Genomic DNA, 17,500 nt, shown 5'->3' with positions numbered 1-17,500 from the left:
GTGCGTGGGTGGGTGTGTGGGTGCATACAAGTGGGTGCAGATGCCTATGAAGGTCAGAAGAAAGTGTCAAATCCCCCAGAGCTGGAGTTACAGGTAGTTGTGAGCCACTCAAATTCAGCTCCTCTGCAAGATCAGCAAGAGCTCTTAACCACCGAGCCATCTCTTGAGCCCTTATTCTTCTTTTTAGAATCGGGCAGCATAGAAGGCTTTGGCTAGGCCTCTCTCTCTCTCTCTCTCTCTCTCTCTCTCTCTCTCTCTCTCTCATATATATATACATGGTCCTTTCCGCTTCCTTCGTCACGTAGCCTAAAAGCACAAGTATGGAAATGCAAATGTGTCACCTAACGGTGGTGACACAGCCACTGAGCAAGAGCTGTCAAACTGCAGTGATCTGGCTGGGGGGCAACAACGAGAATCGTTTATGATTAGGGAAGCTCTTTCTAGGCAGGAGGAAAGGTAGGTGATGTTCACAGGATGAGTGCCTGGCCAAGCATGGAGCTGTGTGATAACAGGGCATCTCCCGCCTCTGTCAATCAGGGCCTCACCCACACAGGGAGAATGCTATCTCCCCCAAACATAAGACTTCTTCTATCGCTGCAATTATAAACCCAGAAGAAAAGCGAACAATGCCAGATGGATGCTTTTCCAAAATCCTTTCTAGAAGACCAGAGGGTAGAACCTTCCACTCAAAAAAAAAAAAAAAAGTTTTTTAACCCAAGCCACACTGCTTTCAACTTTTGAACACAACTGAACAAGAGAGGCCACCCACTGCCAGGTGTGCTAGTTCTAAAGACAGTGTCAGTGACAAGTTATATAACCAACCCGATCACAGAAACCCACAAGATGATGCCTGGTCGCAGATAGGGTGTTAGTCAGTTTTCTGGCAATAAAATGCATATTTTTTTATACACATGGAAAGAAAAGCTCTATTTTGGTTCACAGTTTTAGTTTTTAGTCCATGATTCTGTCTAATCAACTTTATAAAATGTGTGATAATCACCAGATAAAGTAGGATACACCCATAAACTCCAGCACTGGGGAAACTGAGGCAGGAGACACATGAGCTCGAGGCCAGTCTGGGCTATATAGTAAGATTCTGTCTCAACAAAACAACAAAAACAATCAAGGTTGGAAAAGTAGCTCATCAATAGAACCCCTGCCTAGAATCCCCCAGTGAGGAGCTGGGTTTTGGCTCAGTGGTAGAGCCCCTGCCTAGAATCCCCCAGTGAGGGGCTGGGGTGTGGTTCAGTGGTAGAGCACCTGCCTAGAATCCCCCAGTGAGGGGCTGGGGTGTGGCTCAGTGGTAGAGCCCCTGCCTAGAATCCCCCAGTGAGGGGCTGGGGTGTGGCTCAGTGGTAGAGCCCCTGCCTAGAATCCCCCAGTGAGGGGCTGGGGTGTGGCTCAGTGGTAGAGCCCCTGCCTAGAATCCCCCAGTGAGGGGCTGGGGTGTGGCTCAGTGGTAGAGCCCCTGCCTAGAATCCCCCAGTGAGGGGCTGGGGTGTGGCTCAGTGGTAGAGCCCCTGCCTAGAATCCCCCAGTGAGGGGCTGGGGTGTGGCTCAGTGGTAGAGCCCCTGCCTAGAATCCCCCAGTGAGGGGCTGGGGTGTGGCTCAGTGGTAGAGCCCCTGCCTAGAATCCCCCAGTGAGGGGCTGGGGTGTGGCTCAGTGGTAGAGCCCCTGCCTAGAATCCCCCAGTGAGGGGCTGGGGTGTGGCTCAGTGGTAGAGCCCCTGCCTAGAATCCCCCAGTGAGGGGCTGGGGTGTGGCTCAGTGGTAGAGCCCCTGCCTAGAATCCCCCAGTGAGGGGCTGGGGTGTGGCTCAGTGGTAGAGCCCCTGCCTAGAATCCCCCAGTGAGGGGCTGGGGTGTGGCTCAGTGGTAGAGCCCCTGCCTAGAATCCCCCAGTGAGGGGCTGGGGTGTGGCTCAGTGGTAGAGCCCCTGCCTAGAATCCCCCAGTGAGGGGCTGGGGTGTGGCTCAGTGGTAGAGCCCCTGCCTAGAATCCCCCAGTGAGGGGCTGGGGTGTGGCTCAGTGGTAGAGCCCCTGCCTAGAATCCCCCAGTGAGGGGCTGGGGTGTGGCTCAGTGGTAGAGCCCCTGCCTAGAATCCCCCAGTGAGGGGCTGGGGTGTGGCTCAGTGGTAGAGCCCCTGCCTAGAATCCCCCAGTGAGGGGCTGGGGTGTGGCTCAGTGGTAGAGCCCCTGCCTAGAATCCCCCAGTGAGGGGCTGGGGTGTGGCTCAGTGGTAGAGCCCCTGCCTAGAATCCCCCAGTGAGGGGCTGGGGTGTGGCTCAGTGGTAGAGCCCCTGCCTAGAATCCCCCAGTGAGGGGCTGGGGTGTGGCTCAGTGGTAGAGCCCCTGCCTAGAATCCCCCAGTGAGGGGCTGGGGTGTGGCTCAGTGGTAGAGCCCCTGCCTAGAATCCCCCAGTGAGGGGCTGGGGTGTGGCTCAGTGGTAGAGCCCCTGCCTAGAATCCCCCAGTGAGGGGCTGGGGTGTGGCTCAGTGGTAGAGCCCCTGCCTAGGATCCCCCAGTGAGGGGCTGGGGTGTGGTTCAGTGGTAGAGCACCTGCCTAGAATCCCCCAGTGAGGGGCTGGGGTGTGGTTCAGTGGTAGAGCACCTGCCTAGAATCCCCCAGTGAGGGGCTGGGGTGTAGCTCAGTGATAGAGTCCTTGCCTATAATCCCCCAGTGAGGGGCTGGGGTGTGGGGAGCGTGGGGGTTGGGGGCACAGCTCGGTGGTAGAACATTTAAGTAGAATTCACCTTTGAGGGGCTGGGGGTGTAAAGCTCAGTTGTAAAGTGTTTGCCTAGCAGTGCAAGGCTCTCAGTCCAATACCCAGCATCAAAACCTGCCTAGAATCCCCCAGTGAGGGGCTGGGGTGGGGCTCAGTGGTAGAGCATCTGCCTAGAATGCCCCAGGGAGGGGCTGGGGTGTGGCTCAGTGGTAGAGCACCTGCTTAGAATCCCTCAGTGAGGGGCTGGGGTGTGGCTCAGTGGTAGAGCCCCTGCCTAGAATCCCCCAGTGAGGGGCTGGGGTGTGGCTCAGGGCAGAGTACTAGTCTAGACGCTTCCCTGTGAGAAATTGAAGACATAGTACAGCAAAGTTTTAGATTTCATCCTCAGCACCAGAGAAAGAATAAAAACTAAATTAAAACTATGATAAAACAGCATGAGAGCTCGTAGTTTAGCCGTCTGAAGTGTTGAGCTCACCAGCACAGAATGCTGTACAGCCATCGCTACCGTCTCCATGACTTCGCTCACCTTCACTGAACTTCGGTGCTTATTAATTGGTAAATCTCCACCCTCACCCAACTCCTGGTTGTGCAAGTGTCATTTCAGGGGTCACAATGAGTAGAAAACGAGGCTCAACGGACATCTTAGACACCTGTGGCAAGCTGCCAACTCAGAAGATTAAAAAGTAAAGATGAGAGAGAGAAAGGCCATTTGTGGGAAAGGACTGTCCGGGAAGAAAAACTCAAAGCAAAATCGAACACACACACACACACACACACACACACACACACACACACACACACACAGTATTACCATCCTACAGGGAATAAGAAAACATATTGCTTCCATTATGTCAAGACAATATGTTATAGAAGGAAACTTTTGGGGAATTAAAAAAAAAGACTACTGGGAACTAATGTCATGAGAGTAGGAAAAGTTTAAGACAGTGGTAGAAAGGGGAACAAAAAGAAAATGAACGAAAAAGCAAAGGAAGCAGAAGAAAAGGACTTTTCTAAGAAAAGATGGGGAAACTGGAGGGTTGAGCTAAGTTAGGGCTTCTCAACCTTCCTAATGCTGCGACCCTTTAACACAGTTCCTCAAGTTGTGGTGACCCCCCAACCATACAAATTATTTTCATTGCTACTTCATAACTGTAATTTTGCTACCATTATGAACAATAATGTAAATATCTGCTATGCAGTATACCTCATATGTGACCCCTAAGGAGGTCATGACCCACAGGTTGAGAACCTCTGAGCTAAGACATCCAAGGCTGAAGCAAAGAGAGATTTGGAAGAACACATAAGGAGAGAGTATTCTGGTTTGCTATGTGTTGCTGTGATAAGACATTCTGACTAAATAATCCTGAGGAGGAAGGAGCTTGCCTTATACTTCCAGGTCACAGTTCACTGTTGAGGGATCCTGGGAGGGAATTCAAGAGATGAACCTGAAGTAACCTTGGAGGAATACTGTGCTGACTCACACCACAGCTTGTGCATAGCTACTTTTTCTTCTATCGTCCAGGAGCACCTGCTACGGACTGTGCCTCTCACCATGGGCTGAGCCCTTGTGCAGCAATTAACAGCCAGAACAGATGTTCCACAGACAGGGTCACAGGCCAGTCTCACCTGGGCTCTCTGTCCCTTGAGGCGCTCCGGTCAGAGGCTCATGGGCTGGGTTGAGTTGAGAATTCAAACTGACCAGGATAAGGTGTAATCACTCATATGTGGAACTGATAAGCAGGGGAAAGACACAAGTAGAGTGGGGACTCCCAGGGGTGTTGGGAGGGCAAAGGAGGAGAGGGGGAGATGAGAAGAGTCCTAGGGCTGTGACTGTCACCAAAGTATATTATTTACATGTATGAAAATGGCATGACGAAACCCATTCCTCCAAATAGTTAATACATATTAACAAAATCACACAAACAAACCAATTAGGCGTGCTGATGGACACCTGCGTCCCAGCGCTCAGGAGGCAGAGACAGGAGACCAGGTGTCCCAGGCCAGAGTGAGTTTCAGAGTGAGAATCCTCAAAACCAAAACAATCAACCCAGATACAGTCAACATTCCTGTAATTCCAGCACTTGAGAGACAGGAGGATCACTATGAGTATGAGGGTTTCCTGGAGTACAGGATAAAACCCTGTCTGAGGGGGAAAAAGAAGTAGGGGCTGGAGAGCTGATTCAGTGGTTAAGGGCCCTTGCTGCTCTTTCAGAGGACCTAAGTTTGCAACACCCTCAACGGGCTGTTCAGTACTGCCTATACCTTCAGTCCCGGGGCATCCAAAGCTTTTCTCGGGCCTAAGAGGGGTCCCTACAGTGTGGGCATACATGCCTGCACACACACATACAAACAAATGAAAATAAAATTGATTTTTTTTTAAATCTGGAGACTGGTCTTTAAAAAATTAAAGTGCTTGCCACACACCCATGAAAAGCAGACTTGGGCTCCCCAGAAGCTCAATATGGTGGCCCTGGTGACTACCTGCAAGGTCCCTACAATGTGGGCATACATGCACACACACACACACACACACACACACACACACACACAAATGAAAATAAAATTGATTGTTATTTCTTTTAAATCTGGAGACTGGTTTTTAAAAAGTTAAAGTGTTTGCCACACACCCATGAAGAGCAGAGTTGGGCTCCCCAGAAGCTCAACATGGTGGCCCTGGTAGCCCACCTGCAATTTGACGCCGAAAGGCAGAGGCAGGTGATCCCTGAAGTAAACTAACTAAGGAGACGAGACATATTGACCAGCATAGCTTTGGGTTTGACAGAGAGACCCTGCCTCAGTGAATAAGGTGAAGGTAATGGAGGGTGATCCCTCACAGCAATCCTGAGCCTATACATGCATGCACACGCATGTGCGTGCACACACACATTACATATGTGCTGCCTTAGAGTTTCTATGGATCGGATCAAAACAATCTGATCAAAAGAAACACAGCAATGAAAGGGCTTATTTCAGCTTACAGCTCTTGTGAAGGGACTCTGGAGGCAGGAACCTGGGAGCAGGAATGTGGAGGCAGGAACTGGAGCAGAGGCCTTGGAGGAGTGCTGCTTACTGGCTTGCTTCTCATGCTTGCTGAGCCTGCTTTCTTATACCATCCAGGACCAGCAGCCTGGGGGTGGCACCGCCCACAGTGGACTCTCCCCATCAATCACTAATTAGGAAAACATCTTGCAGAGGCATTTTTCCTTGGTAAGATACTTTCTTCCCAGATATGCCTAGGTTTGTGTCAAGCTAACAAAACTCAAGTAGCTTGTGGTGTGTGTGTGTGTGTGTGTGTGTGTGTGTGTGGTAAACATACATGAAAAATGGACAAGAAAAAGTAACCTAAAGTTATACTGGGGCTAGTCTTCTGGATTAAACCTGACCCGTACCAGTTCATGTGTGTAACACTCGAACATCTAGGAAGAAAATGATTCTACAAGCTTCCAGAGAGGAAGAAGGGGGGCACACAAAAGATCAGGGATTAAAATGTCTTTAATTCCTCTTTAAAACACACACACACACACACACACACACACACACACACACACACACAGCAGAAGGAAAATACCAGAGCAAAGCCACCACAATTCTTAAAGTGACATTTAACTCTATTGCGCCACCTATCATACAGAAGACAGGGAGAACGCCATCTTTAGACTGCATCTCAAATGATTTTCTCTGCCTCGAAGTCTTTTTCTCAGGAAGCTTCTAGAGGTGGTGCTTTACCTGTATAAGCACACTAATGGAGAAGAATAAAGGCATGGGGTGAAGCATTGGAGAGGAGGCAGGAAACTACCAGAAGGACAGAGGAAGGAGCTCCAAATGACAGTGGTACAGAGATCAACTTTGTGGCCAAGTATTTGGAACTTCCCATAAACTTACTTAGGTGTCACTTCTTCTAGGTGTCTTCTCCAATTCTCTCTATCTAGCACTGAGCACACCCCCATCCTCACTGGGGGATTCTAGGCAGGTGCTCTACCACTGAGCACACCCCCATCCTCACTGGGGGATTCTAGGCAGGGGCTCTACCACTGATTCACACCCCAGCCCCTCACTGGGGGATTCTAGGCAGGTACTCTACCACTGAGCCATACCCAGCCCTCACTAGGGGATTCTAGGCAGGGGCTCTACCACTGAGCCACACCCCAGCCCCTCACTGGGGGATTCTAGGCAGGTGCTCTACCACTGAGCCATACCCAGCCCTCACTAGGGGATTCTAGGCAGGGGCTCTACCACTGAGCCACACCCCAGCCCCTCACTGGAAGATTCTAGCAGGTGTTCTACTGATTATCTGTATTCCAAAATCTTTTATGCTTTATAAAAATTTTAAGACTATGTTGCCTAGGTTGATTATCAGCTCAGTAATGTATTCAGGCCTTTAACTTGCGATCCTCCTTCCTCAGTTTCTCTTGTTCCTGGAGTCTTCCGTAGGCCTCTCCTAGGTCTTATTCCCTTGGTATGGCTAATGAATGTTTGATATGGAATCAGAATGGTGTGTAGGTATCAAGAGAACTATTTTAAGGAGGAATATGCTCTCACTAACAAATACTATGAGGTCAGGGAGCAGAAACTGGATCCGACCAGGAGAAAACATTGACTAGTTTTGCTTGAGTGATTTGGTGTGAGGGATCAAGCACAGGTATTGCACACAACTTGAACTTAACATATCACAGATATGGGGTAAGGGAGTATGTCAATTTCTCAAAAAGATGAACAAAGCCATTGAAGGTTAATACACAGTGTCAGTCCGCATCCTGATTGAAGAATGACCTCACGTAAAAATAAAAACAGTCTGGGCTGGAGAGATAGGCCATCGGGTAAAAGCATTTTCTGGCAGGCCTGACAACCTGAGTTCCATCCCTGGGAGTTCCAGGATGGGAGGAGAGAATCAGTTTCATAGGTTTCCTCTGACTTCAAATACACATTATCATGTGTGCATGTCACCTCTAAAAAAATTAAATATAATTAAAAATTTTAAATCAGGGTTGGAGAGATGGCTCAGCAGTAATAAGCACTGGCCACTCTTCCAGGGGACCTGAGTTCAATTTCCAGGGCCCTCATGGTGGCTCATAACCTTCTGTAACTACAGTTCTAGGGGATCTGATGCCCTCTTCTAGCCTCTGAGGCCTGAGGTACAAGCATGGTGCATAGATGTGCATACAGTGGAAACATCCATAGACATAAAGGAAATAAATTTTTAAAAAAATCAAACACTTTAAGATGGGCTGTGTATCTCCACCCTATTCACCTACTGCCTGGGACCAGCTAACTTCACAATGGACCGCTCAGACCTCCTTACAATGATGTCTGTAGACACATTTATAATAAAAACAGAAGTGATTACATTTAACACCACAGGGAGGAAGTGAAAAAAGCAGAATATTAACTTGTTTGCATCATCAGATCTCACCTACATGAAGTCGACACTTAAAAGGAAGAAAGTTTGAATGAATTCATCTCTGGTTAGTGTGTGTTTTTACAGTTATATTTGCTTTTTGATATGTCTCCATTTCCTTACAAAGAATATTTATTACTTTAATATCAGAAAACAATTATTAGTCTGGAAGAAATAGAGAATGTTTTAATCAAATTTGAACAGATGTTAAATGAGATTAACGCCATGAATCTTGAAGAACTAAACTTGAAGTGAAAAAAAATGCTTCTAAGGTCAAGAGAACATTCTGTGACGGTGAAAACTATGGTGACCAACAGAAGGCCCACGGGTACAGACTTGCAACTAAACAACACCTAAAAACAGACACTATTCGGGAGCCATGACAAAGAAGCAGTCATTGTGGGAGATTTGAAAATATCATTATCTCAGATTCTTAACACACATTCAGCTCAGGGTTTATCTAAGCAAGCACACACACAACTGATGCTCAGCTGGAATTTTAGCATTGTTATTATAGCGTGTGGGGTTATTAAATATACGGCATCTACATAACAGCTGATATGAAGAATGTCTCAGTAGAACAAACACAACAGAGAGGGCACTGAATTCTGTGAAAGGAAAAATGTGTTTGTAGAGTGGAGAAAATATGGAGACTAGAAGCCAGAAATGATAAGAAAGAAATGGTATTCATATAGTCAACTCTGGTCCTCTGGGTCACTGAGGCCAATAAAGGTTAATAAACAGGACTTAACCTTATTGTCTGACTCAATCAAACACTTCTCTCCTTTCTTTATTTTCTAGTAATGATTATTTGTTAGTACAAAAATTTATTTTGTTTTTTTTTTAATTATGTGCATGTCTGCATGTGGGTATGTGCACATGAGTGCAGGTGCATATAAAGGCCAGAAGAGGGCATCAGATCCCCTGGAACTGAGCTCAAGACCTCCGGAAAAGCAGCAAGTGCTCTTTACCACTACGCCATTATACCAGCACTTCCACTAGCTTTATCTAGGCCCGAGACACCCTAAGCAGCACCTTTAGAACCAGGCACAAGAACTGGTTATTTCATCCAGGGATTCTAAAATGTGATCTCTGCACCCTCACTCACAAAATTACCACCACGACCATGAGACATAAAGTTTCCTATACTGGTTATACTGGCATATGCCTGTCATCCCAAGACTTGGGAGGCAGAAGCAGGAGGATCAGTGGTTCAAGGTCATCCTCAGCGACATAGTTTGAGGAAAGCCTGGGCTACAGGAGACCTTGTCAAGAAAGGAAGGAAGGAAAGAAGGAAGGGAGGGAGGGAGGGAGGAAGGGAGGGAGGGAGGAAGAGGGAGGGAAGAAGGGAATGAGGGAAGGAAAAAGAGAGGGAGGGAGGGAAGAAAAGGGTAAAAGGAAAAAAAAGTATAGTACTAAAATCTAGTCAGTGATAACTCATATGCACTGAATGATAACCCAGAGGAAACAGATTACTGAGCCCAGGAGCACGGCTCACCAATTCTTTGGGGATCATCCAGCACTTCTGAAGTGTTCCTGAGGGAAACTCCCTGATTCTAGGCTGATCCAGACCCGGTCTCCTGGAGATCAGGCTACAAAAAAGACCAAAGAGAGCTCATCTTCTTTCAAACCCTAGAGCACCTTGTGGGGTAATCTCTCTACTCAGCGCAAGAGGCTTAGGTACCCCTAATCCTATGAACACTTGGAAGATTAGCCTCCTGGGCCTTCAGCAGGCTTGCTCTGCACTTGTCACGTCTGTCCTGAGCTCAGAGGGATTTCTCCCTGTGGTGAGCACATTGTGAGCAGATACAAGAGCTTGATTATCAGTGTCTACGTCTACACACCTGGCCAATGTACTTTTGTATGATGTCTCAGGACATCCTAGGAGTTTTGTAATCATACCAAAATTCCTGCTTGCCTTCTATTTTAATTGACACACTGTCTCTAGGTGCGCTGAATTCAAAAGATCTTTTGACCTGACACGGCTCATTTTCAGCTGCAACCGTTTTAGGCTTAGTGACCCAATAGGGGATTTCTAAAACAAAATGTGTTCTTAACACACACACACACACACACACACACACACACACAGAGTCACACACACACACAGAGTCACACACACACAGTCACACAGAACCACACACACAGTCACACAGAATCACACAGACATACATACAGACACACTCACAGTCATACAGAACCACACACACACACAGTCACACAGACACACACACAGGCACACACACACACATACATGGGGTAGGGGCTGTTCAGGCCAGAGATAAATGCTACGGTGGAGTGTCTTCAACCTTCACCTTTTCATTTTGCGACCCCACCTTTCACTGAACTGGAAGCTCACCGATTCAGCTAGGCTAACTGGTCAGTAAGCTCCAGGCCTTCTCCTGCCTCCACCAGCCCTGGGATTATGGGTGCACACCACCAAGCCTCACATACAGGCAGAATCTAGGGATCAAACTCAGGTCTTCAACTTTTCACAGCAAACACGGAACCATCTCACCAGTTCTAAGGACAATTTTGTTGTTGGAAAAGGGGGAGTCGGAAGAATTTAGACCTTCCTCTCTGTGTTCTTTTGGTGACGTGAAAGGTAAACTAATAGATCCAAGCTGAGGGACTCACTCTTGTTTGGTTGGTTTTCTTTTGTTCTTTTGGTAAGGTTTCACTATGTAGTCCAGGCTGAGAAAAACTTGCCATTTAGCCCAGCTTAGTCTAAAACACATGATCCTCCCCCCTCAGCCTCCCAGTGCTAGGATTAGAGGTATCATGGGCCATCATGATCAACTCCAGTAACTTTATTTATCCATTTATTTAATTTTTCATGTGTGTGTGTACACTTGTTGTATGTGCACAAATGCACTTGCACTCATATGTGGATGTGTGTGGAGGCCATAGGACAACCTCGGGTATCATTCCTCAGGAGCTGGACACTGTTTTTTGAGATAGGGTCTCTTACTGCCTTAGCGCGCACTGATTGGGTGAGGCTGGGTGGACACTGAGCCCCAGAGACCTTCCTGTCACTGCCCCGGCAATGCTAGCACCATAAGCTCATGTCATCATGCCACACATGGCTTTTTAAAGACACGGACTCTGAGAACTCAAAATAAAGTCTTCACACTTGTGGGGAAGGCACTCTATCTACTAATATTTCTCCCCGGTGGACATCGACCTAGTAATTTTATAAGAGCCTGTTCTAGCTCCATGTTGTTGTTGCTGCTATGATAAAACACCTTAAAGACCAAAAAAGCAATTTAGAAGAAGAAAGTTTATTTAGCTTACTATTCAAGATTAGAGGACTAGTCACACCCTACCCGCAGTCAAGAGAGGAAGCAGATGGACCTTGTTCGATTGTTTTCATTTGACCTTTTTTCCTGGCTCATATAGTTCAGGATCCCTTTCTTAGGGAATGGTGCCACCCACAATGGGCTGGTCCCTCCTAATTAACTAACAATCAAGACAATCCCTCATTGATATACCCATGCGCCAACCTGTTCTAGATAATAGGCTCTCTTCCCAGGTAATTCTAGGTTGTACCAAGCAGACAGTTAAAACCAGCAAGCACAGATCCACTGAGGGCCCAAACAGTCGTGTACCCATATTTGCCAAGACTCTCCCTTCCTCCCATATGCTCCAGGGAGCAAGAGACATGGACACCAGCATGGTTCCCTTGGGAACCGAAGTGGCATTTCTTTCCTGCTGGCAGGGAGTCCTGCAGGCAGACCGTCCTCCCCCGTACCTTCGTCGCTGTTGTCATCCACCAGGATGATCTCTTTCAGCAGGTGTGTGGGTGTGTGGTTGACAGCGCTGTGGACTGACCGCAGGATCACAGACAGGGCCTCATTCACGAAGATGAAGATGATGGATATCTGGGGCAACTCCTTGGAGTATTTGAGCTCCTTGCACCTGGGGAAGGGAGAACAGGAAGGCTGTCAGAGAAAGCAGGCCAGCACTCGAGAGGCTGGAGAGATGGATGGCTCAGAGGTTAAAGGCACTGCTCTTGCTGAGGACCAAGGTTCTGGTTCCCAGAACCACACGGAGCTACTCCCAAGTGCCTGCAACTCCAGTTCAAGGGGGGATCTGATGCCATCTCTTAGTTGCCATGGACACCTGCATTCATGTGGCTCACATGCAGGCCCTCAGGAACACAAACACATACATATGAAATGAAACTTTTAAAAAAATTAATAGAAAAAGAATGCACACAAGATGTGGCTGAACACAGAAGATTTTAGCCAATTTCTCACCAGGTTTTGACCAGGCAAGAAACTATCACTCTCCCTCAGCGCCCTGTCTGTCTGTCTGCCTGTCTGCCTGTCTGTCTGTTTCTCTCTTCAACAAGGCCTCTGGTATCCCAGGCTGGCCTCAGACTCACCGCAGAGCCGAGGATAACATTGCATTACTGGTCTTCCTCCTGTCTTCTCTCCCTGGTGCCATGACGACAGCTGTGTACCACCAGACCTAGAGTATATGTTGTAGGGGCGCAGCTAGGGCTCGGTGTACAGTTAGAGCACTTTACCAACTGTGCTATGTGCCTGGCCTTCCTTTAGTCTGCTTTTCTAAGAATTGTGAAATAAACCCAAGCAATAAAGAGTTAAAAGATCCAGCCTACAACATCCAAATTTATCACCCCAAAGGAAAAAGAAAATACCTATATTGGGAATACATCCACCTATACCCACCTGCACCACATCCATGCTTCTGTGCTATTATAGCTGGAATCTGAATGTCCCCACAGACTTTTTTTTTTAATGTCTTGAGAGACTTATTTAAAAAAAAACAAACACACAGTTGGGGGTAGATGGCTTAATTGGTAAAGTTCTTGCCATGCAGACATGAGGACCTGACTCCAATCTCCAGAATCCACATAAAGAAAAAAAAAAGTTTGGTGTGGTGGTCCATGCTTGTAATCCCAGTGCTGGGGAGGTGGAGGCAGGAAGTTCCCTGGGGTTCACCGACTATTCAAACTACCTACTTGATGAGCTCCAGGTAGTAAGAAACTGTGTTTGAAAAACAAACTAACTGACTAACTGAGGGCGGGAAGGTGCTCGCTTGCAGTACAAGCCTGAGGACTAGAATCCATGTAAATGCCTGCTGGACATGGGAGTGCACCTGTAATTCCAGGCACAAATGGCAAAGACAGAGAATCCCCAGAGTAAGTGGGCAAGAGAGACTAGCTGAATCGGCAAGCTCTGGGATTGATTGAGAGACCCTGCCTCAGTGAGTAAGGTGGAAGAGTGAGGGAGGATGATTCCTGACATCAGGCCTCCACACAGATGCACGTGCATGTGCAACCATACATACACACATGAACACACACACACATCCGATTATGTACACACACACACACACACACACAAGTATACCCTATACACACCGGAGCGATGGCTCAATAGCATTGGCTGCTCCTACAGAAGAGCCAGGTTCGATTACCAGCACCCGCATGTGAATTTAGAACTGTCTGTAGCTCTATTTCTATAGAATCTGAACCCTCTCTGGTCTTCATGAGCTTCAGGCACGCATGTGGTGCACAGACATCCATGCAGACAAAAACATGTACTCACATAATGAAACTTTAAAATTAAATAGGAAATAAAATAAACAAGACAGACAAAACCCTAGAAATAATAGCGGAGGTTGTTGTTCTCTGGCCTCTACTTGCACATGTGAATGCACACACGCACGCACACACACACACGTACATGCACACAAGGAGTACAAAGATCCAACTCATCACGCCTCTGGGAGATGGCACGGGGCATAGAAGGAAGAGTGAAGGACATGAACACAGGAAATAAGATGGAGGGATGGAGTAGGAGGGACACGCCAGGGAGAGAGGGCGAGCTACGTCTGTTTCTTTATGCCGAACAGCTTGGGCTGTGTCAGGCCGCATGAATCACACTGGCAATTTTCAGAAGAAAATAAAGTTTTCTTACGATATACATCCCTGCCTCCTGAGGAGAATGTTCAGGGATTCATGGATCACACGGTCTTATTTTTGCTATGGCTCCATAAATCCACTGCTGAGGGACGCAGGAGGGATACGAATGGCCATTCATTGATAGGCTCATGAGCTGTTGGCAGAAGCCATCTCATTGACTGGGTGGTGATCCAAAGAATGAGGGCCTCTCAGGACTTCTTCTTGCATGCTCAGCCTGGGAGTCTTGCAGCTGCTCCATCTCAGCCCATTACCCTCCATCCTGAAGATGAGAGCCCACGGAGCTCATGCCTAGCTGCTCTGCACGCTCGCTTCTTTGGTCCTGTTTGACTTCATTTTTAATTTTTCTATTAATTTTGATTCAGGGTCTCCTGCCACTCAGGGTGGCCAGAGTTGACCTTGAATGTTTGACCTTCCCGCCTCTACCTCTCAAGCGCTAGGATTAGAGGTGTGCACAGCCACAGCTAGTTTGTGTAGTGCTGGGAATGATACCCAGGGCTTTGGGCATGCTGGGCAAGCATTCTACCAACCGAGCCACGTCCCCAGTGCTGGTCTCTTAGTTTAACAACCTCCAGTCCTTGCAGGCAAGAAGGAAAGACAGAGCACTCTGTATTGAGCCGTCTCTACCCATGAGCAGTGGAGTCTGGTTGTTCTCCAGTATGGAGTTCATTGATATCAACTTGATTGGATCTGGGATCAACTAAGAGACATCCTGCTGGGCAGATGCTTCCCTGGATCTGGCTTCCCCTTCTACAGCAGCCCGGATATAGAGAACTCCGATGGGAAAGCATCACTGTTTGCCTTCCTTCACGCCTTGCTAGCAAGTGCATCTGTGCCGGGCCACTGTGGCAGCAGCCACCCTTCTCTGACGTCAGCTTCTTCAACCTTCTAATGTGGCTTTCTAGGAGTCCCCCAGGCCTTCACCATTCAGACTACAGAGACATGGAGTCTCATGGTCTGAGCAGTTACCATTTCCTAGGTAGGGAGACCCAGACATATAAGAGAGGAGAAAGCCAACAGAGATCAAGTAAGCAAGCAAAGATCATGTATTCATTCTCTCACTGCTCTTGACTGCGAATGCGATGACTTAAGTCCCTACAGCAATGGGCTGTAACCCTTTCCTCCCCCGAGTTGCTTTTGGCCAGGGTGTTTTATCTCAGCAACAGAAAGGGAACTAGAGGTGATGTTATATCTAAGACACTAGCATGAGGAATGGAAAACACTTCACACAAATAGCAAACAGCCCAGAAGCCATCCTGGAGTGTGCCAGGCGTAACTTGTACCAACACGGTCTCAGATCTCGTCTCCAAAACAATGTATCTCCTTTCCATAACTAGTCAGTTCTCAATAATCAGTCCTTTACGTAAACAGAGATGGTTGGTAGGGAAGGGATCTGCACTAGTTATCTCTCTATGGCTGTGGTAAAGCATCATGACCAAGGCAACTCGGAAAACAAAGAGTTTACTTTAGGCTTATGGTTCCAGAGAATTAGAATCCATGTTGGCACATCAGAGGTAGCGGGCAGAGGAGGCTGGAGCAGAGAGCTGAGAGAGCGCACAAAACAGCAAGTGGAGAGAGCTGGAAATACATGAGCCTTTGAAACCTCAAAACTTACCCTCAGTGACATCCTGCTTTCAGGAAGGCCACTCTTCTTGAGCCTTCCCTAATAGCCACCAACTGGGGATCAAATGTTTACATGTTGGAGACTTAAGGGGGACATCTTATTCAAATCATCACAGAGTCTTAAGTGGGGGGGGGTCAATTTTTTTCTTTTTATTAAGCTCTAGATTTTTCTCTGTTCCCCTCCCTGCCTCTCCCCTCCCCTTCAACCCTCTCCCAAGGTCCCCATGCTCTCAATTTACTCAGGAGGTCTTCTCTTTTTGTATTTCCCATGTAGATTAGATCTATGTAAGTCTCTCTTAGGTTCCTCGTTGTTGTCTAGATTCTCTGGGATTGTGATTTGTAGGCTGATTTTCTTTGCTTTATGTTTAAAAACCACTTGTGAGTGAGTACATGTGTGTGTGTGGGGGGTCAATTTTAATCCATGCCCAAGACCTAATGGAGGACCCAGAGAAAGTAAAAACTAAGTTTCTCTTCTCCAAAAACTGGGGGACTCCTGGGTGGAATAGATTACCAATGAGGCTGGGGAAGGAAACTAAAGGGAAGATAAAGGGCACAGAAGGAAGCAAGAGAAGATGTGGAAGAATATAACGAAATGCTGTCCTCTGGAGATGGCCATGGCACTCACGAACTCATGGAAGCTGTGGCTCCCTGTACAAGATCAAGGTGGGAAAGATCCCAGCATGGACTGGGGAGGAGCTCCCAAGTTCCCGCCCCTCCCTGAGGACCTACAGGCTTGCTGGAGGGAGAGACATTCTCTTTGGTAGTGTAGACACTGGTAGGTTTCCTAAGCCCCTATAAAAACCCCTCACCATGCACAAGGAACAGGACCAATTAAATTCAGCAGATCACAAAAAAGCTAAACAAACAAACAAGACATGAAAATAGGAGATGGATTTGTGGGGGTGGGAAGAGGCAGGGATCAGCGGGATTGGGGGTGAAATGAGAAAAGACAATGGGGTCAGTCAATAAAGGACATTATACATGTGTACGGAATTATCGGACAACAGTAGCAATGGAAGTACTTGGTGACAGGCTCCTGAAACAGTGCACATTCATTGCCCCTGTCCATTCTGGTTGTGACCCTAGGATGTAACCATCAACTCTGCTAACCATCACCATCTCCTTCCCCTCTTCCCAAGGGAGCCACCAGACTTGGTTCACCTGATACCAAAAATGCCCAGAGTCATATCACTGATGGTGACCTAGACATAGACTCTCCTTTGAGAGATCACCAGGGCAAACCACAGGAGAAATGGAAGAAAATAGAGTCCTCTAGTGAATTTTGAGCTTCTTGTTGCAAGACGGAAGACGTTCTAGAGACAAGTGGTGGCCTTGCTTCAAAACATGAGGATGTACACTTAAACAAGGCAAGATGGCAACGTAACCAGAAGGGAAAAAACTAATTTAAGGTGGATATGGTGGCACAAAACTACAACCCCAGTACTTTGGAGGCAGAGGCAGGAGGATTACTACAAGTTCAAAGCCAGTCTGGGCTGCGTAGTAAATTCAAGTTCATCCAGGGCTACATAATGAGACCCTGTCTCAAAAAGCAGAAAAGGGGGTGGAGTCCATCTCTTTTCCCCAACCTCTTTGCCTTTCTATTTCTCTGTCTCTTCATCTTCCCCTTCTTCCTCCTTCCCTCCCTCCCTCTTTCCCTCCTCTTTCTATCTCCCTATTGCTCCATCTTTCTCCCTCCCTCCTCTTTAATTCTGTCTGATCTCTTGGTCTCTCTGCATCTGTATCTCCATTGTTCATCTCTCTCTACCTTCCTCCCTGTTTTTTCTCCATCTCTTTATCCCTCCCCC

General features: G+C 47.5%; 1 protein-coding gene across 1 annotated transcript in view; it reads right to left on the bottom strand.

The window, feature by feature from the left end:
- Nucleotides 1–17,500, bottom strand: part of Galnt17 (polypeptide N-acetylgalactosaminyltransferase 17) — a 419,016-nt gene that overhangs the window by 205,061 nt on the left and 196,455 nt on the right. Inside the window, exon 3 of the mRNA XM_050166139.1 lies at nt 11,874–12,040. Within this exon, the coding sequence (XP_050022096.1) occupies nt 11,874–12,040 (167 nt within the window). The remainder of the gene's footprint in view (nt 1–11,873; nt 12,041–17,500) is intronic.

This window comes from Alexandromys fortis, unplaced genomic scaffold, assembly GCF_014885135.2.
Source record: "Alexandromys fortis isolate MF-2015 unplaced genomic scaffold, M_Fortis_MF-2015_v1.1 scaffold_151, whole genome shotgun sequence".
NCBI lineage: Eukaryota > Metazoa > Chordata > Mammalia > Rodentia > Cricetidae > Alexandromys > Alexandromys fortis.
The sequence above is the reverse complement of the archived record's forward strand: the minus strand, read 5'-3'. Positions and strand labels throughout refer to the sequence as shown.